A 22,001-nucleotide genomic window follows, 5' to 3' on the forward strand; every position below is an offset into this window, starting at 1 on the left:
CTTGCCCCCTGACTGGTGAGCAGTTAAGGGGTTAAGAAATATACAGGCAAGGTTTTTAGCCCCCTCCCCCATCTGTAAAAACTTGTTGGTAACTATAGTGGTATGTCTCATGGGTGGGGGGGGAAGGAGTGCACCAATCAGGGGTTTAATAGTTTCCCGGGCTTTCAGGGGCCCTCCCCTGGGTATTTATAGCTGTGGTGCCTCCCCTCCCCCCTCAATCTGCCCAGGACCCGGAGTTTTGCCCTCCCTCCCTCCCTTTTTGTATCTCTGTTTATTGTAAGTCACAGCTTGGCGGTAAGAAGACGGTGAAAGCGGGGTCAACCCGGGGTAGACCTCCACACAGGACAGTGTGGCAGCACCTCTCGGGTTGGCAAGAAGCCAATCGGTGTCTTTGTTACAGTTAAATTGTTATTTATATAAGTAATTTTATAAATAAAGCTGTGGCCGATCCCCACCCATAAAAAGTTGAATTGTTGTTGTGTCAGTTATTATTTAATTAATTATTGTATAAAGGGGGAGGGGTAGTTATAGCCGCTAGGAGCTAATTGGGTCTCAACAGTCAAGACGGACCCTAGGCTGCATGCCCGCAGGCTAAGGCTTTCTCCAGAGAATCTGCATTGTCCATGAAAGGTAAATCAAACCTTCCCCCGTGTCAGCAGCAGTCGCAATTCAGTGCTTACTTAGTTTAACTCCTTCCTTGCTGTGTTGTGGCTGTTTCCATTCTGTTCACACAGTATATACTCTAGGGTATTGTCACATGTCTTATTTTGATGCTTATTTTCCTACTCATTAAATTCAATGAGTGGGAATATATGCAGCACCAAATATGCAACTAATTATGGCACATGTAACCCTACAGAGTAGGCCGCAGCATATTTCATCTGCGCATCTGCAGCATATTTCACACTGCAGATGCGCCAACAGCAGTCACAAGAGCGAGCTCCCTGCTGCAGCTGGGCAGCACTGTGTGTCCGTTCGTGGTGGCAGATTTCTACCGCTGCGAGCAGACACACCAAGTTACCCAGCTGCAACACATACTAAACACCTTTAAAAAAAAAATGTGACCAAAAAAAAAAAACACATAAAATCATATTTGATATTGTGGAAACATCCCAACTATTTAAATATAACATTAATTAAACCGCACGGTGAATGGTGGAATGTATGCTTCTGGAAAACTTACATAAAACCTATTTATGCTTTCGCAGCCAAGCCAGACTGCTTGCTTGCATGTTATGCCAGCATTCTTCTAGTCATGGGGTGCAGGCTTTGTGGACTAGTGATCTTGGGGTGATGGGGGGTGTCCTCCTACAATCTCAAGAATAAGACTTCTGAAGCTCCCTGAATGGGGCAGCAGTTTACTTACTCTATCACTTGTCCTTTCATTGTCTATGGAAGAAAGCTGAGTACTGTACTTGGCTATCTTTGGCACACCCAAAGACAAATAGAGCAGTGGTTGAGACAGTATGTGCACTGCCCCTCCATTCGGACAGGAGTTTTGATCGATTCTTGAGACTGTGGAGGGGTTTCCAGCAGTGGGGCCCCCTTGCCCCACAATTAGACACTTAGGGGGGAAATTCATCAAGATCTATGTAGCGGAAAAGTTGACCAGTTTCACAAAGCAACCAATCAATATCTGTGCCTAAACTTGGTAGAAGTATTTCCTCTAAGATCCTCATAAAGCTGTGTATCATTACATTTATGAAAAATATTATGGGTTTGGGCCTACTGGAGGATTTTCTAGTACTCTGGTGGGCCAGCATGACAATACAGAGCATGTGGAGTGCTAACTTGTTAAGATCCACCCCATAAACTACTAGAGGAGGTGCTGGGTCAGGTTAAGACTTATGTCCAGCAACCTAACTATGTATCCAGCGACCAGAGGAAAACCTCACCATTATATAAGTCTATGCACGTTACATCAAGCAAATGATCTACATGCTTAAAGGGGTACTTCGCCCCTAGACATCTTATCCCCTAGCCAAAGGATAGGGGATAAGATGTCTGATTGCGGGGGTCCTGCCAACCTCCCTGTTGCACCCGGCGTTCGTTTAGAGCATCGGGTGCAGCGCCGGAGGCTCGTGATGTCACGTTCACACCCCCTCCCATAGACTTGCATTGAGGGCCGTAATGTCACGAGCCTCCACCCTGCATCGCCAGTCATTCGGCATAGAGCAAAGTCCGCTCCATGCACCGGATGTCTGGTGTGCCACAGCCGAGATCGCGGGGATCCTCAATGGTGGGACCCCCACGATCAGACATCTTATCCCCTATACTTTGGATAAGATGTCTAGGGGTGGAGTACCCCTTAAAAATATGCTTTCTACTTACACTTAAATAGAAAAAAGTATTTACCTCATAAAGAGCTTCTTCTGTTCATCGGTGAAAGAAGTGTAAGGTTTGTTACCACTCTTCAGAGATATGAAAGCCTCACAAGCTACACCGGAAGGTCTCATGCAGTAGAAGGACTCTCCGTACCTTTTATCCACATATTCACATTTTTCTCCCTTTTCATCTAAAGAAAAGTCACATCTTGTGGAAACCGTATTACTGTTGTTGAGGAATAATCCAGTATACGAAATATAGTTGTATTGATGGTTTCTTGCCTTCCATAAAGCGGAGACTCCTTCACTAGGATGGATCAAGAGAATAGATATCTTCACTTGACCTTTCCAAAACAGAGTGAAATACACATTATAGGTCCCATTGTGAAAATCCTCAATTTTCCCTGAAGCTCCAGCAACAAGGTTTGGGGAAAAAATCCGAGCTCGTAAGAAGTCTCCTCCATAAGTCTTCTTTTCTCCCAAGTAGTTATACATATCGACTCGAACTGTTACATTATCTCCAACACAGTAGATAGGTTTATAATTTACAATGGTTGCTGTGCTATTATTGGCACTGGTTGTTTGATTTAGGTATGTGAAGTCCACGTTTGGCATAGACCGATTTACATGATTCAACATCTCACTTATTTGTTGGTCTATCTTTACTGGTTCTTGGGAAATGTTTGGGATTTCAGCATTTCTCCAAGCAGAGAAAATGCTATATCGGTTTTGAAGGTTATTAAAGTTGTTGGGCTGATGAGAAATTAGCATTAGTTACATAGGTATAAATCCTGTTTACACGGTGTGATCTCTTATCTCATTGAAGAACCTACCTTAAGATGAATGATGAAGCTAAACAAGGTGGTAAGAAGTATTGTAAGACCAACAATTATCTTAAATGTTATTTTGTCAGATTTGGACATTCTATTGGTTTTCCTAAAACACAAGAAGTCAAGTCAGTTCTGTTCAGAAACATGTGTAAAATCTTTAAATGGCAATAGTGAAGGCAACATGATATTTTTTTCTATGCCGTGTGAGTGTGGCCAGGTATCTGTGATCCTATAAAAATCTACCCTATTGAAAACATTCCAGAATGGGTTCCCAATAGGATACAATCCCTAAACAACATAGAAATGTTCTGGATATATAGACTTAAAAGGGGTATTCCGGGATCTAAGCTTTTATCCCCGATCCAGATGATAGGGGATAAAATTTCTGATCACGGGGGGCCAGCAGCATTGTATGCGGGGTGGCGTCTCCAGTGTCGGGTATCACGGCCGTTACTCCCCCACCCATGGACATGAATGGGGAGGGCGTGGCGTGACTTTACATCAAGTCTCAAACCCGGAAGTTTCCGACACTGGAGAAGCAGTCCCGCATACAATGCGGGTGCTGCAATGAGATTGCGGGGGGGTCCCATCGGCGGGCCCCCCACGATCAGACTTTATCCCCTATCCTCTGGATAGGGGATAAAAGCTTAGATCCTCGAATAACCCTTCAATACACACCAGCCATCTGGTTTGAATGAAGCCATGGAGGCCATCAGATAAAAAAAAAACAGTCATTTATATATTTTTCTTCTTTTCTTATTATTATTGACATATTTTTTGTATATATACACTGTAATGCATAAATTTAGGTGCACTACTGTGGTACATGTAAACAATGACATTGGCTAACCCACCAAAATGATGTTAAAATTGAGACATTAGCCAGTATATTCTTATATGAAGGACATACCTGAGCCCGCACACCACTGCCAAAGTTTCTCAAGTAGCACGGGGCCCAACACTAAATCTACCTGTGCAGTATGGGCAATACCAGGGGTCAGTGGGCAATTACAGTGGCATTAGGTCTGACTCACAACCTTCTCCCAGTTACCTCCAGTGTGTCTGAGCACACATACAGTGGGAGGCAGGCTATGAGCCCCACCCAAGTTGGCTAATGTGTTGTCGGCCTCACAGGTGAATCTTAATGATGCCTAATGTGGAGTTTATACACCTCCAAATATAGGATTTAACCCCTTAACGACCACGGACGTAAATGTAAATTTGGCGGTACTTCGCGCACCAGGACGTACGTTTATGTCCTGTGTATGACCGCGAGCAACAGAGCGGTGCTCGCGTCATACACTGCAGGTTCCGGCTGCTATCAGTCGGTAATGGCCGACATACGCGATCGCGCGGGTGCCCATTATTAACCCCTCATCTGTGGCAATGCGCATGATAGAATAGATAATCGGATCACCCGCAGCGCTGCCGCGGCGATCAGATCATCTGTAATGGCGGACGGAGGTCCCCTCACCTGCCCCGTCTGGCTCCCAGCGTATCCTGCTCTGGTTTGAGATCGAGCAGACCAGTGCAGGAGATAGCCGATAATACTGATCAGTGCTATGTCCTATGCATAGCACTGAACAGTATTAGCAATCAAATGATTGCTATAGATAGTCCCATATGGGGACATAAAAAGTGTAAAAAAAAAAAGTTGAAAAATGTTAAAAAAAATAAAAAGTAAAAAAAATAAAATAAAAGTGAAAACATTTTCAATTTTTCCCATTTTAGCCCCAAAAAGCGTAATTTTTTTGAATAAACATATTTGGTATTGCCACGTGTGTAAATGTCCAAACTATCAAGGTATAATGTTAATGATCCTGTACGGTGAACGGCATAAATGAAAAAACTTTTTTTTTTTTTTTTAAGTTAAAAAATGGTGCTTTGTCACATTTTATTAAAAAAAATTAATAAAAAAATTATATAAAAGCTTTATATATGAAAATGTGGTAAAGTACAGATGACGGCGCACAAAATAAGCCCTCTTACCGCCCTAAATACAGAAAAATTAAAAAGTTATATGTGGTCAAAAAAGGGCGATTTTAGATTACCGATTTTGTACAAAAAGTTTTAGATTTTTTTTAAGTGGTACAAAAATATAAAAGTATCTAGCCATGGGTATCATTTAAATCGTATTGACCCACAGAATAAAGAACACATGTCATTTTTACCGTAAATTATACAGTGTGAAAACGAAACCCTCCAAAATCTGCATAATTGTGGTTTTCATTTAAATCTCCTCCCCAAAAAAAAATGTGTTTTGAGTTTGCCGTACATTTTATGGTAAAATGAGAGGTTTCATTACAAAGTACAATTGGTCACACAAAAAACAAGCCCTTATATGGGTCTGTAGATGGAAATATAAATGAGTTATGGATTTTAGAAGGCGAGGAGGAAAAAACAAAAACGCAAAAATAAAATTGGCCTGGTCCTTAACCCCTTAAGGACCGGAGGTTTTTCCGTTTTTGCATTTTCGTTTTTTGCTCCTTGCCTTTAAAAAATCATAACTCTTTCAAATTTACACCTAAAAATCCATATGATGGCTTATTTTTTGCGCCACCAATTCTACTTTGTAATGACGTCAGTCATTTTGCCCAAAAATCTATGGTGAAGCGGGAAAAAAAATCATTGTGCGACAAAATTGAAAAAAAAAACGCTGTTTTGTAACTTTTGGGGGCTTCCGTTTCTACGTAGTAAATTTTTCGGTAAAAATGACACCTGATATGTATTCTGTAGGTCCATACGATTAAAATGATACCCTACTTATATAGGTTTGATTTTGTCGGACTTCTGGAAAAAATCATAACTACATGCAGGAAAATTAATACGTTTAAAATTGTTATCTTCTGACCCCTATAACTTTTTTATTTTTCCGTGTATGGGGCGGTATGAGGGCTCATTTTTTGCGCCGTGATCTGAAGTTTTTAACGGTACCATTTTTGCATTGATAGGACTTATTGATCACTTTTTATTCATTTTTAAATGATATAAAAAGTGACCAAAAATGCACTATTTTGGACTTTGGAATTTTTTTGCGTGCACGCCATTGACCGAGCGGTTTAATTAATGATATATTTTTATAATTCGGACATTTCCGCACGCGGTGATACCACATATGTTTATTTTAATTTTTATTTACACTGTGTTTTTTTTTTTATTGGAAAAGGGGGGTGATTCAAACTTTTAATAGGGGAGGAGTTAAATGATCTTTATTCACTTTTTTTTTCACTTTTTTTGTGCAGTGTTATAGGTCCCATAGGGACCTATAACACTGCACACACTGATCTTCTATGTTGATCACTGGTTTCTCATAAGAAACCAGTGATCAACGATTCTGCCGGATGACTGCTCATGCCTGGATCTCAGGCACTGAGCAGTCATTCGGCGATCGGACAGCGAGGAGGCAGGTAGGGGCCCTCCCGCTGTCCTGTCAGCTGTTCGGGATGCCACGATTAGCCGCGGCTATCCCGAACAGCCCGACTGAGCTAGCCGGGAACTTTCACTTTCACTTTTAGCCGCGCGACTCAGCTTTGAGCGCGCGGCTAAAGGGTTAATAGCGCGCGGCGCCGCGATCGGCGCTGCGCGCTATTAGAGGCGGGTCCCGGCTTCACTATGACGCCGGGCCCGCCATGATATGACGCGGGGTTACTGTGTAACCCCGCGTTATATCAGAAGAGCAGGACCAAGGACGTACCGGTACGTCCTTGGTCCTTAAGGGGTTAAGGTGAAAATGGGCTTGGTCATTAAGGGGTTAAACAACAAGAAGAAAAAAATGTGGCCTCAAAAGCAGGAGGTGTTCAACCCCAAATGCGGTTGTGCATTTATACTGGGGGAGCAGATCCTGCCCTTGTAGTTCGTTGCTAAGGGTGATCCACAGCATAAAATGCAGACAATGGAGGATGCCTGCAGCGGACTACAAGTGCCACAATGGCGTCCTTCACCAGATAAACGGTGTGGATGTGTAACGTATAGAGTAATACATAAATGTAGGTGCACTACTGTGGTAGATGTAACAATGACATTGGCTAATCCCTCAACACTGATGTTAAAATTGAGACATTCGCCAGTGTATCCTTATATTAAGGACACACCAGAGCCCGCACACCAACGCTAACGTTTCTCAAGTGGCACGGGACCTAACACTAAACCTACCTGTGCCCAGGGCCGCCATCAGGGGGTACAGCCAGTACTCCAGTAAGGGGCCCGGGCTCCCAGGAGGCCCGTGCCCCTGCTGTACCCCCCCAGCAGCGGGCGCAGCACAGAAAGGCTGGACTGATGGTGGGACCTCCAGCCTGAGAGGGGGCCTGCTGCTGCAGCACCACTTTCTTTTAAAATATTCAGCCTGCAGGACTTTAATGTCAGTGCAGGGGCCGCACTGACTCTATGGGAGGAGAGAGAGATGCTCCTCCCCTTCCCCCCACACTCCCCTGCGTGCAGGCTGCAGCCCTATTGGAGCAGGGCCATGCTTTGCTTCCTGCTCCACCGAGGATTCCAACACCCACCCGCGCTGAGGCCGCCCATCAATAAGGTAACTTTCTAGGGGGAAAGAGGGAAGAGGACAAATTACTGTTTAGGGGTCAGTGGGTGATTTCTCAATGTTTCCTGAACAGGGTGCCCCCAGCTGTTGCAAAACTACAACTCCCAACAGGCTGTCCAGGCATGCTGGGAGATGTAATTTTGCAACAGCTGGAGGCTATCTATCTATCTATCTATCTATCTCACATCTATCTATATATATCTCACATCTATCTATCTCATATCTATCTATCTCATATCTATCTATCCATCTATCTATCTCATATCTATCTCATATCTATATATCTCATATCTATCTCATATCTATCTATCTCATATCTATCTCATATCTATCTATCTCATATCTATCTCATATCTATCTATCTCATATCTATATATCTATCTTTCATATCTATCTATCTATCTGCGAGCTAAGTGCCTCACTATTTCATAGTTTCACATTTGCATCTATTACACCATAGCAGAAGCACCTATGGTCTATGCATATGGACCAGGGGTGCCATGACAGCCGGCAGAGGTTCACCCCCTCCCCACCCCTGGCTCTGGGTTGAATCAGAGGTCAGCGTGGGGTGTGGGGTAAATATTTTCAAATTGCCCCCATAGGATTGGCCCCCAGAAGCCAGGGGAGGGGAATGTGGGTCTCACACTATTGCAAGACGTGCTGGTGCTGTTGGTGTCCCCTCAGACTCAGGAATCACTACAGGCAGACAAAAAAACGTCCCCTCCCACCCTCCCCTTTTTTACCTGTTTACCTGTAACCTTACCTGTTGTTGTCACGGCTTTATTTGGCGGCAACTCAAGGCCAGAAAAAAAGTTGGGGAGTTAGGCTGGGTTCACACTACGTTTTCTCCCATACGGGAGCGCATACGGCAGGGGGGAGCTAAAAGCTCGCGCTCCCGTACGTCACCGTATGCGCTCCCGTATGTCATTCATTTCAATGAGCCGGACGAAGTGAAACGTTCGGTCCGGTCGGCTCATTTTTGCGCCGTATGCGCTTTTACAACCGGACCTAAAACCGTGGTTGACCACAGTTTTAGGTCCGGTTGTAAAAGCGCATATGGCGCAAAAATGAGCCGACCGGACCGAACGTTTCACTCCGTCCGGCTCATTGAAATGAATGACATACGGGAGCGCATACGAAGGCATACGGGAGCGCGAGGTTTTAGCTTCCCCCTGCCGTATGCGCTCCCGTATGGGAGAAAACGTAGTGTGAACCCAGCCTTAGACCTAGAGGTGGTACCCCACGGGTTCACCTTTCAGGCAGAGACTCGTGTTATACTGGGTTGGAGCTTCGTGCTCGCAGTTTCCTGCAGTAGGCATATGGTTTAAGTTTTACAATAAAATTTTATAACAATAAAGCTGTGGCCTTTACAACCCCACAAGTTGTCATGCGATTTTATTCGGGGGGAGAAGGTCAGGCCACAGTAAGGTTTTATTTAGAAGGTTGATGCAGGTAGGCTGTCATGTATAGCTCTCCATGTTTTATCTGCATGTTCATGTTTCACCTATATCCTTGTGCTGGCAGTGTGCTGCTGTATTCTCCTGTTGCTGTATATCTAGCCTAGTAGCGTGCACCTGTAGGCCAGGTCCATATAATAGTTTGGTATCAACTAAAGTGCTGGCTGACTTATTCTTTGTCTGTATCTATCTATCTCTATCTATCTATCTATCTATCTCATATCTATCTATCTATCTCATATCTATCCATCTATCTCATATCTATCTATCTATCTCATATCTATCTATCATATCTATATATCTATCTAATATCTATCTATCTCATATCTATCCATCTATCTATATCCATCTATCTATCTACCTACCTACCTATCTATCTCATATCTATCCATCTATCTATGTATCTATATCTATCTATCTACCTACCTATCTATCTAATTCTATCTATCTATCTATCTATCTCATATCTATCTCATATCTATCTATCTATCTCATATCTATCTATCTATCTCATATCTATCTATCTCATATCTATCTATCTATCTCATCTCTCTCTCTCTCTCTCTCTCAGTGTTTCCTGACCAAGGGGCATCCAGCTGTTGTAAAACTATAACTCCCAGCATGACTTTGGCTGTCATTGCATGCTGGGAGTTATAGTTTGGAAACAGCTGGAGACAACACACTCATCTATCTGGAGGCATGATCTACCTAGGGACACTATCTACTGGGGGCATTACATACCTAGGGCACTACCTATTGAGGAACCTACCTACTAAGAGCATTATCTACCTGGGGGGGCACTATGTACTGGGCACATTACCTACCTGGGAGCACTACCTACCTTGGGGCATTGCCTACTGTCTACCCGTTTACTTACAACCTACCTGAAGGCATCACCTACAACCTACCCACTGGGGGCATAACCTACTACCTACCTACTAGGGCATTACCGACCTAATGGGGACATCTACTTTATAGGGAGAATTCCCTACCTACCTACTGGGGCCACTATCTGATAGGAGTGTAGAAATTACCCACCTACCCCCCACCACCACCACCCCCCAATCCCTCTATCCTTTCCCCCAACACACATACTTACTCCCTTATACTATACAGGGCACCAAGGGAGGAATTATTTGGGTAACTTGGGTAGTGAGCAGATGGAGAATGTGCTGAAAATGTGTGGAGCCTAATATGTTTGTTGTCTGGCAGATAATGTGGAGACAAGTCATGATTTGAAGAAGACTTCATGACAGACTAAGCAAGAAAGAGAAGAAAAGGAAAGAGAGAGAACGCCTCCAAGAAGATGCCTCCTGTGAGTCAGTAGTCAGTCAGCGCTTGTGTAGAGCCGGGGGTCAACACTCTATGGGTTTTGTATGGGGAGATATTGGTATATGTTCAGTGATAATTATACAGTCACTATGTGGTGGCAATGGTAGTGGTCATGGTGTGGCAGTATTATTCTCACTTGTATACTGGTATTATTGGTAATATTGGTCTCAGTAAACAGGATTTGGTCAGTACAGTATGATGGTAATATGTACGGCGGTAACATTCCTCCTTGTATACTGGTATTATTGGTAATATTGGTCAGTATACAGGGAATGGTCAGTAACAGTATGATGGTAATATGTATGGCGGTAATATGCCTCCTTGTATACTGGTATTATTGGTAATTTTGGTCAGTATACAGGGCTTGGTCAGTAACAGTATGATGGTAATATGTATGGCGGTAATATTCCTCCTTGTATACTTTTATTATTGGTAATATTGGTCAGTATACAGGGCTTGGTCAATAACAGTGTGATGGTAAAATGTATGGCGGTAATATGCCTCCTTGTATACTGGTATTATTGGTAATATTGGTCAGTATACAGGGCTTGGTCAGTAACAGTCTGGTGGTAATATGTATGATGGTAATATTCTTTCTTTCTTCCTTATTAAAGGATAACTACGGGATGTAATAACTAATGTAACAACTAAGGATAGGGGATAAGTGTTAGATCACGGGGGTCCGACCGCTGGGGCCCCCCGCAATCTCCCGAACGGCGCCCCAGCTCTCTGCATGAAACCAGCCTTTTTGACCACCGCATGAAGTTGCAGCCGACAAGCCCCCTCCATGCAGCTCTATGGGAGAGCAGGAGCTCTGCTTTCTGCAATCTCCGGCTCTTCCATAGAACTGCATGGATAGGGGATAAGTTGTTACATCCCGGAGTTATCCTTTAAACTAAAAGGCTCTTATTTTTCTCGTCCTGTGTTTTAAAATATTTTTTTCATAGACAATGGGGAAGATAGCAGGCGGGCCACGGGGGTGGGGGCCCAGCCCTTGAGCTGTGTAAGGGGCCCCAAAATTTCTGATGGCAGCCCTGCCTGCGCCGTATGGGCAATACCACAGGCCAGTGGGCAATTGCAGCGACATTAGGTCCAACTCACAACCTGCTCCCAGTTACCTCCAGTGTGGCTGAGCACACATACAATGGGAGGAGGGAGGCAGGCTAAAAATTATTTTAGTTTTTGTTTTATAAACTACTGTCACAGAAATAGTTAATTGCTCACCGGGGTCTTCTATCACATAGGTCACTTATCTAGGAATGTGGAAGCTGATACAATGTGACACCATTTCCACTCTATCCTAGTTCAACAACTTATACTAAATAAAGCCTCTTACAGACCATACAGTCTATATCAAATATAGCTAGCACCATCTAGTGGAGCCCATGAGCATGACCGAGGATTGTAGGTCCAGATAGTAAATCAACCAAGAGTACTAAAAACATTAACTGCAAGCATTACCCTAAATAAAGATTATTCACCATATATAAAATACATATAATACCGATGTATAATACATATATAAAAATTATAAATACAACAATGATCTTTAAAATATTTGCAATATCCTACAACTGGATTTGAACCTAGGACCCCAAGGAGAACTTGCACATACAAAAAAAAAAAGGATTATTTATGACTTACACCACAGCCATTCTTTCATCAAAGTTTTGGTAGGAACTTATCCTTATAGGTCTAATAAACAATTGTTTTAAAAAGATAAAAAAACAGCAGAGATACAATGTTACAATACGATACAATATTACACAGTTGCTTAACCCCTCAAGGACTTATTTTTACGTTTTCATTTTTACCTCCTCCGCCTTCAAAAAATCATAACTCTTTTATATTTTCATCCACCGACTAGTATGAGGGCTTGTTTTTTGCGCGACCAGTTGTCCGTTGTAATGCCATCACTCACTTTACCATAAAATGTATTATGCAACCAAAAAAATACTATTTGTGTGGGGGAAATTAAAAAGAAAACCGCAATTTAGCAAATTTTGAAAGGTTTCGTTTTCACACTGTACAATTTATGGTAAAAATGACATGTGTTCTTTATTCTTTGGGTCAATACGATTAAAATGATACCCATGATAACATACTTTTCTATTACTGTTGCGCTTAAAAAAAATGGCAAACTGTTTAACCAAATTAGTACGTTTAAAATCCCCCTATTTTGAAGACCTATAACTTTTTCATCTTTCCGTATAAGCGGCGATATGAGGGCTCTTTTTTTGCGCCATGATCTGTAATTTTTATTGATACCACATTTGCTTATATAAAACTTTTAATACTTTTTTTATAAATTGTTTTTGGAATTAAATGTCATCAAAAAGCAGCTATTTTGGACTTTTTTTTTCTTACGTTCACGCCGTTCACCATATGGTATCATTATCATTTTATTTTAATAGTTGGGATATTTACGCACGCGGCGATACCAAATATATATATAAAATATATATATATATTTTTTTTACTTTTATTTTTACACTTTAATAGTCCCCATAGGGGACTATTTATAGCAATCATTCGATTGCTAATACTGTTCAGTGCTATGCATAGGACATAGCACTGATCAGCATTATCGGTCATCTTCTGCTCTGGTCTGCTCGATCTCAGATCAGAGCAGAAGACCCATGGAAGGCAGCGGAGGCAGGTGAGGGGACTTCCGGTTGCCATGCTGGATGATCGGATCGCCACGGCAGCGCTGTGGGCGATCTGATCATCCATTCAAAGTACCGCGATGCTGCAGATGCCGTGATCTGTATTGATCACGGCATCTGAGGGGTTAATGGCGGACATCCGCGCGATCGCGGATGTCTGCCACTACGGGCGGGTCCTTGGCTGCTATCAGCAGCTGGGACCTGCCGCGCATGACGTGAGCACCGCTCTGATGCCTGCGATTATGCATAGGACTTAAATGTACCAGAAATGGTGCCAGAAAGTTAAACATATTTGCAAATGACTTTACAAATCCTTCCAGTACTTATCAGCTGCTGTATGCTCCACAGGAAGTTGTATAGTTCTTCTCTGTCTGACCACAGTGCTCTCTGCTGACACCTCTGTCCATGTCCGGAACTGTCCAGAGCAGGAGAAAATCCCCATAGCAAACCTATCCTGCTCTGGACAGTTCCTGACATGGACAGAGGTGTCAGCAGAGAGCATTGTTTTTGTTAATGACAAGTACACTTTAAGGTCTATGCTTTATGGGTGGATTCACAAACAATCTATTTAAACATATTAACGATTTCCTGATATTTTGCATGTGCAAAGATAGCAAAAATAGATGTGCACAAAGTTCTGAACAGATGAATAGTGGATCCCCAAAAATATTTCATCTGGTGGGCTCAATAGTACAGGGATTGGTGGTGGGGGTTATTAGTCTAACTACAGTGTGGGGGACATAAGAGGGATCGCTACTGTTTGGGAGCACAAAAGGGGCCTAAGTAAAGAGTAATAGAGATGAGCGAACTTACAGTAAATTCAGTTCGTCACGAACTTCTCGGCTCGGCAGTTGATGACTTTTCCTGCATAAATTAGTTCAGCTTTTCGGTGCTCCGGTGGGCTGGAAAAGGTGGATACATTCCTAGGAAAGAGTCTCCTAGGACTGTATCCACCTTTTCCAGCCCACCGGAGCACCGGAAAGCTGAACTAATTTATGCAGGAAAAGTCATCAACTGCCGAGCCGAGAAGTTCGTGACAAGTTGAATTTACTGTAAGTTCGCTCATCTCTAAAGAGTAATTGAAAAAAAAGAGTCCTTACTCCAAACTAAAGTGTGTGGGGACAATAAGGGTCTAGCTACAGTGTAAGAACACAAAAGTGGACTACCTTAAGTGTGGGGACACAAAAGGGTGTTGACTACAGTATGGGGGGCACAAATGAGGCCTAAGTACAGTGTGGGGCATAAAGGGCCTAACTAAAGTGTGGGGGCATAAAAAGGGGTTACACTACAGTGTGTATGTGGGGGGGGGGAGCACACAAAAGGCCTACATACAGTGTGGAAGCATGACGAGGGGCTGCTTGGGGTTTTATTGGGCACTACCTAACTACTGTGTAAGGGCACAAAGACTGGGTTTGGACTGCACTGGAATCACATATATGGTCTGCAGAGCTCTGGCGCAGGGCTGGACTATATGGTCATCATTATATGGTGGTAATATTGACCCTTGTATTGTGTTTATTTAGTAATAGTATGGTGGTTATGTCGGGTGGTGGTAATAAAAACAAACACATACAATTAGGGGGGAATTCAGATGCAAGAAAAGTGATACCCCTTTATAATAGTGTAGCCTCAGATTTTTGCTACACATTTTGAACAGCGTAGCCTCATTTTAAGGGCACTAATCTGCGTCCTGCTTTTCAGATGCTCACTCCTTAGTGATATGATCTGAATAAGTGACATGCCAATTTCAGTGGGTGCTCAAAAAACACTCTGAAAAACCGCTGGGAAAAAAGGCTCACAAAGTCACATGATTTCTGTGACATGAATCATGTGACTGAAGGGTTTCTATTTAAAAGGGTTATTCCACCTCGTTTATGGGTTACCTGGTTCCTCCGGCCTGTTTGCATCGGCCAGAGGGGGTCGGAAAAGCCAAGATCGTCCGAAGCAAGGAAGTTATGAGTTGACTTTAATGGAAGTTACACAAATGGCATAGTCCCACAAGGACCCGCTGCTTACGTAGCTCCAGGGGTTACGCCGTGTGAGGCACTCCCATTGAAATCAATAGGAGTTATGCAAATTGTGTAATTTCCCTGCTTCAGCCACTTTCGCCTTTTCTGACCACCTCTCCCTACTGCCAATAGGTCGGTGGAGCCGTAAAACCGTAAACATGGTAGGATAACCCCTTTAACTGGTTAACGACTAAGGACGTGTATACACGTCCTTGTGCCATTAAGGGAGTATGGCGCGAGCTCCCAACTCGAGCCCGCATCATACCAGCCAATCCTCAGCTGGTTCTTGTAGCTGAGGGCAGGCATTAATAGCCAACATGCGGCGATCACCGCGGGCGGCTATTAACCCTTTAGATCCCCGCTGTCAAAGCCGGCAGCGGCATCTAAAGGTACCTTTAATTGCTCCCTGGTGGTCCAGTGGGGTGGATCACCCCCCGCAGCGCGATGGCGGAGGGCAATCCACTTCTGAGGTAGCCAAAGGGCTTACCTCTCCTCCTGTGTCAGCTCCTGTACTGTGAATGATAAAGTCTGGCAGGACCATGCTTTATCAATCGAGTGCAGAGCACACAGATCAATGTGGTTTTATGGAACCACATTGATCTGTACGAGGAATCAAATGATTCCTCCTAAAAGTCCCTTAAGGGGACTAAAGGTGTAAAAAAATAAAATAAAATAAAATTTAAACAGACCCATTAACTCTTTCCTTATTAAAAGTTTAAATCACCCCCTCTTCCCAAATTCCATATAAAAATATATAAACATAATAAAAATAAGTATATGTGGTATCACCGCATGCTTAAATGTCCGAACCACGGAAAAAGGGTAGAAGAGGACAATTTTAAACATAATTTTGGTTCATGCAGTAAATTTTTTTAATAGTAAAAATAAAGAAAACCTATATAAAATTGGGCATCATTGTAACCGTATGGACCTACAGATTAAATATATGGTGTCATTTTTACCGAAAAAAGTATGGTGTTTTTCCAGAAACGCTATGTGTGTGAATATTCGCAATTCGAATTTTAGTACCGAATATTGCAAATATGGCACTATATATTTGCAATTACGAATATTCGTTTTTTTTTACACAGTACACATTACAATGATCACCAATCATCCCTCTCTGCTCTTCGCATATGCACATATTCACGAATATAGAGCCCTCCAACCTGCGGACCTCCAGGTGTTGCAATAGTACAACTACCAGCATGCCTGGATAGCCGTTGGCTGTCGGTGCATGCTGGGAGTTATAGTTTTGCAACATCTGGAGGTCCGCAGGTTGGAGAACACTGCACTAGTGCATTAACTCAGATTTTTTGGCCCGTGGAACCCAATAGGCCCGTTGTGGTCTATGGGGATCTTACGGTATGTAAAACTGGAAGATAAGCAGGAGGGTCTCGGCAGTACAGTGTATGGGAGACCGTGCACTGGTTCCAGTCCCGGGGTGGGACGGAGTGTTACTGTGTTGTAGTTTACCTTTTTTACTCGTGATTGACAAATGTAGGTCAATTGGTAATTAAGAAAGCCTTTGAACCGTGGGAACTATGTCAATTGGCAATTAAGTGTTTGAACCGTGGGAACTAGGCTAATGGGGTACCAAATATGGGTATTGGGGTTAATTGAAACTGGATGTAATGTGTTAGGCTGGGTATTCATCAAAATCGTCCAGAGGAAAAGTTTCTGAGTTGCCCAGAGCAACCAATCAGATCGCTTCCTTCATTTTTCAGAGTCCTTTTCAAAAATGAAAGAAGCAATCTGATTGGTTGCTATGGGCAACTCAGAAACTTTTCCTCTGGACAGGTTTTGATAAATCTCCCTCATAGGGGGAGATTTATCAAAACCTGTGCAAAGGAAAAGTTGTCCCGTTGCCCATAGGAACCAATCAGATCGCTTCTTTCATTTAGCAGAGGCCTTGTGAAAAATGAAAGAAGTGATCTGATTGGTTGCTATGGGCAACAGCAGATTTTCCAGGAAAGTAAACTTAAACCACAACACTGTGAAACTCCATCCCACCCTGGGACTCAAACCACCACACGGTTTCCCATACACTGTACAGCCGAGTCCCTCTTGCTTATCTTCCAGTTTTACATACCATGAGATCCCCATAGACTACAATGGGCCTTTTGGTTTCAACAGCCAAAAAATCACAGAGTTAATGCACTAGCCCACAAGTTCCCTATAAAGAAGGGAGGGCTCAATATTCGTGAATATTTTCGCATATGCGCATAAAAAAGCAAATATAACGAAGATGCGAATTTCGCTAATATATGACGAATATTCGTCTATATATTCGCGAAATATCGCAAATTCGAATATGGTCTATGCGGCTCATCACTATGTGACACTAGCTTTACTAAAAATTACAGCTATGTCCATCTATTTCCTTCTTATAGGAGTTGCAATAATATCCAGTCTAGACATCCACTTAATATGGTTAAAAAAAAAAAAAAAGCCCATATGATCATAAATAAAGAAAAATAAATGAAAAAAGAACAAGAAAATAGTTACAGAAGTTACAGTGAGAGCCAAAACAAAATTGAGGAACAGATTTAGAAATAAGATATAGGACGGAAGAATCTGTATTCACTTACATGCAGGCGGGGAAACTTTTTGGATGCCCAAAGCAGGGTGCTTATGAATGACAGTATTCTTTGACTTTTTTAAATTTTTTTAAAGCAGTATACATTGCCTAAAATATATATGAATACAAGACTATTTACACCTCACGGCCACAGTGTTTTGTTGGTGTCACAGTTTAGTTGTTTCGTTTCTTTTGTCCTCACTTTCTAACTTATATAGTAACCTTTTTTTTGTCTTCAAAAGAGCAATATTGGGGCTTATTTGACAAGTTGCCATTTTTTATGGCATGTAATTTAACAAAAACATTAAAAAACGTAAAAGTAAACAATAAAATACAGTTTTTTTAGAATTCAGTTTATACGTATTTATTCTACTGTAAAAGAACATATTAACTACAATTACAGCGATACCAAGTTTTTATTATATTTAACTATAAAATAAAACAACTTTTTACACAGACTTGCTTTTTTTTTCTTTATGTTTTTTAAGCTTTTTTTTTTTTTACATATACTATACCATTTTACCTGCTCGATAGTCATGTTTCAGGAAAATTATCAAATAACACAGGGGCTTAAAAACCACTGATAACCACCTACATGCCACAGTCACTATTGTCTGCAGCACTAAGGGGGTTAAATGGCAGGGATCATAGTTATCTCTGATCCTGGTTCTTGCCAGCAGGTGTTAGCTGTAATGTTTAGCTGGAATTCCCTTTTTTTGGAGCGGGCTCAGCTTTTAAAGAATACCTATCATGATCTAATTAAATTTTATAATCCTCCCAGTCCACTGCCCCCAATATGATAACCCCCCCCACTGCCTTTATTTTTATTATATTTTAGTTTTCAACCTTGATATTGCTCTGTATTTTCTGCTCAGTCAGATTTATAGACTGGGAAGGGGTGTTCCCCAGCAGGCGTGACATCATCTGAATCCATACAGGGGAGAACTTCCTCCCTCACTCTGTTACACACAGCCCAGAGCAGTTCAGTGTGTGCAGCTGTCAGGTGTGTCCCTTTTGAGCTCTCCAGGACTTCCAGAGTACAGAGGCAGCATTTTCCATCCGCCTTTCCCAGGAGTGTGGCAGGCTCCTAGGGAGGTCCTTCCTGCATGGAGCCCCGGGAGTCCCGGGCCTCTACTTCCCGTTCCAGGCTGGCGGGGAGTGGAGAGAAGCTATCTACAGCCAGTCTTCCGGCCTGTGGAAGAAAATCTAGCAGGGATCGCAGTAATGTGGGCCCTGCTCCCCAGGCAACGGCGAGTAGTGGAAAGGCCACTAGAGGCAATAAGGCCAAGAAAAGCCTGCAGACGGTCGAGATGTGGGGCAACCGAGACCCGAAAGAGTCTATGGAAATCTACTGCTCCAGGATGACAGCTCGGTTTACAGAGTATGACCGCTGTGGGAAAGAGCTAAGGGCTGCCAGGGAGGATTTGCGCCTGGCCCAGAACTTGGCTGACAGGGGTCCCAAGAAGAAAGACCCGAGCTGAGGGTGAGAATAAAAGCCCGCAAAGCAGAGATTGAGGCATTGGAAGAGAGGAGGAAGGTCCTTTTGGAAGGCAGTGGACTGTTAAAAGAAAAACTGCAAAATGGGGACAGATTCACCGCCATGAAATCCCCAGATAAGGAGGTGGTGGATGATGGGGAGAGTAGTGGCGGTGAGGAGGAGGAGGTGGAGGAGCAGTCGCAGGTAGTCAGAGAGGCTGAGGTGAGGGTGGAGAGTATGGTGTTGGACAGTGGGACCCCAGCTGCCTGTGTCACCCCTAACCCCCCCCCCCCCTCAGTGAAGACCACCTTGCTGCTGCCCAAATGGTGGCCTTACCTGTGACATCCGATGAGAGCGAGGAGGACAGTGATGGCGGGATGCTCCGGGCCATCATCCTGCAGGAATCCCCCACTCACTTCCAGACCTTTTCCTTTGGTGAGGATCTGGGCCCTGAAGGAGGAAGAAAGAAAGGGCAGAAGAGCAAAAAAAGGAAAATGGGAGAAGTTACCCAGTTTGTTTTTTGTCCTTTCCAGCAGTCTGGGCTGGCTGAGAAGTCGGTTCAAGCTGCTGGGCCCACCACTCTGCAAGACCCCGCTTCTGAGGTGGAGCGGGGCCAGCACGGGGGGTACAGTGTGGAATCCAAGATGGCAGAGGGAGATGCTGAGAAGCCCTCCTGTCCTGTCGGTAGGGAAGGGCAGGACAGGTCTAAAGTGGGGGGCGGTCCCCTGGGCATTGCTGGTGCTGCAGGGCACTCCCCTGTGAGGGGGGGGGAGTGTCCAGGCATCAGCTGGACAGTCCATGCGGTCGTTCAATGCAAGTGCAGACATAATGGAAACGTCCCCTGTGGGGAAGGGGATTTCCTGCACGTCACATGGTGTAGGAGGAGGGGCGGCCCTGCTCACGGAAGTGACGTCGGAAAACAGAGATGGTGACATCAGTGGCAGAGATGTGATGTCAGAGGCAGAGTTAGTGACATCGGCACCAGCAGTCTGTCTCAAGCCAGCAACCTTACAATATATCCTGGCCAGCTCAGTCAAAAGTAAGTGTGAAAGAGCTACTACACTAAAAGGGTTTAGTAATACCTGTGTGAATGATGAGAGTGGTAGTGCTGTGGTTGAGAGGTGTGGTAGTACAGTGAATGGGAGGAGTGGTAGTGCTGTGAATGAGGGTAGTGCTGTGAATGGGAGGAGTGCTAGTGCTGTGGATGAGAGGAGTGGTAGAGCTGTTGATGGGAGGAGTGCTAGTGCTGTAGATGGGGGGAGTGGTAGTGCTGTTGAGGAGAGGAGTGCTAGTGCTGTGGATGGGAGGAGTGGTAGTGCTGTGAATGGAAGGAGTGTCAGGGCTGTGGATGAGAGGAGTGGTAGTGGTGTGGATGAGAGGAGTGGTAGTGGTGTGGATGAGAGGAGTGGTAGTGCTGTGAATGGGAGGAGGGGAAGTGCTGTGGATGAGAGGAGTGGTGCTGTGAATGGGAGGAGTGGTAGTGGTGCAGATGGGAGGAGTGGTAGTGCTGTGAATGAGAGGAGTGGTAGTGCTGTGAATGAGAGGAGTGGTAGTGCTGTGGATGAGAGGAGTGGTAGTGGTATGAATAGGAGGAGTGTTATGGATGGGAGGAATGATTGTGATGTTAGTGCTGGTGGCTCTGGTGTGTCGGGGTCTGGTCCGGCTGCCCCCCCAGTCGCCAGGAGTTATGCAAGTGTGGCGGCTGGGGGTTCGGGAAGTTCAGTGAGTTCTTTACCTTTGAAATCCGGAAATGGTCACTTGCAGCGGCGCCTCCTGGAGGCGCTTAGGAGAGGAGAGAGGACGCTCCAGGTAGAGGGAAAGGAGGTGGACCTGTCTTTTTGGGTGGAGAGACATGGTCTTGGAGCGTTCCGAGAAAAAGATGGGGAGATCGTATGGTCCCTCCATACACCCGGGCAGGAGGCAGGCCGCAGGAATGTGACCCGTCTGGTGTGGACTGGCAAAGATACATGCCCCCCAAGGGGCAAGGTGGTGGAGCTTCTTCTCCAGATGGGTTTCAGGGCTAGGGACATCTTTGCCCTGATCCACCTGTCCGGCTCCTCTGAGTTTGACGTCAGCTTTGTTAGGCCAGAGGGACTTGATCTTTTCTGGTCTAATTATGAGCTGATGAAGAACGAGCCCGGATAGCGGGATTTTGCTGTAAAAGCGGTATCCCGCCAAAGCATGCTGAAGAAGGTGACCGTATTAACCCGTAATGAGTCACATTCATGCTACGATATCATGACCTGGCTGGGCAGGTATGGGAAGGTGACGGACGTCCACCGAAAGAATTTTGATGAACACGGGATCTGGTCTGGGGCCTGGACGTTTTCCGTCCGTCTCAGGCGTTCAGGGAACACAGTCACCCACATCCCTTCAGCCACCTTCCTTGGACGCGACAGGATTCAGATCTTCTACCAAGGGCAGCCGAAGCTGTGTCACAGGTGTGGTGACCCCAACCATTTTAGTGCAAACTGCACTCAGCAGATATGCGCCCTCTGCTGTGGGGTGGGTCACCTGGCAGCCACCTGTGGGCAGATTAGGTGTAACTTGTGTGGTGACTTAGGTCACCCTTTCAGCCGGTGTCCGCGCTCCTTTTCCTATGCTGTGACCGCTCCTGCTGGGGAGAGCCTGTCGGTTGCCTCAGTGGGGGGGGGACCAGCCATGGAGAAGGGGCACCAAAACCAGTGAGGGAGAAGCACAAGACCCCCTCTCAGCTGAGGCGAGAGGGGAAGCGCAGGTTGGAGAGGGTCCAGGAGAATTCCCAGGTGCCAGGGGTAGCTCTGGGTCC

The 22,001-nt window shown here is 44.4% G+C and overlaps 1 protein-coding gene across 3 annotated transcripts in view; it reads right to left on the reverse strand.

The window, feature by feature from the left end:
- Window positions 1–22,001, reverse strand: part of LOC130297034 (NXPE family member 1-like) — a 93,512-nt gene that overhangs the window by 46,514 nt on the left and 24,997 nt on the right. For 2 of the 3 annotated variants that reach the window (XM_056549202.1, XM_056549201.1), the window contains exons 3-4: window positions 3,158–3,260; window positions 2,356–3,077 (exon numbers count right to left, since the gene is read on the reverse strand). In XM_056549202.1, coding sequence (XP_056405177.1) covers window positions 2,356–3,077; window positions 3,158–3,260 — 825 coding nt within the window. Of the gene's footprint in view, window positions 1–2,355; window positions 3,078–3,157; window positions 3,261–7,306; window positions 7,566–22,001 lie in introns of those variants that run through there. The other variant, XM_056549203.1, reaches the window with a different exon arrangement.

This window comes from Hyla sarda, chromosome 12 (assembly GCF_029499605.1).
Source record: "Hyla sarda isolate aHylSar1 chromosome 12, aHylSar1.hap1, whole genome shotgun sequence".
In the NCBI taxonomy this organism is placed as follows: domain Eukaryota; kingdom Metazoa; phylum Chordata; class Amphibia; order Anura; family Hylidae; genus Hyla; species Hyla sarda.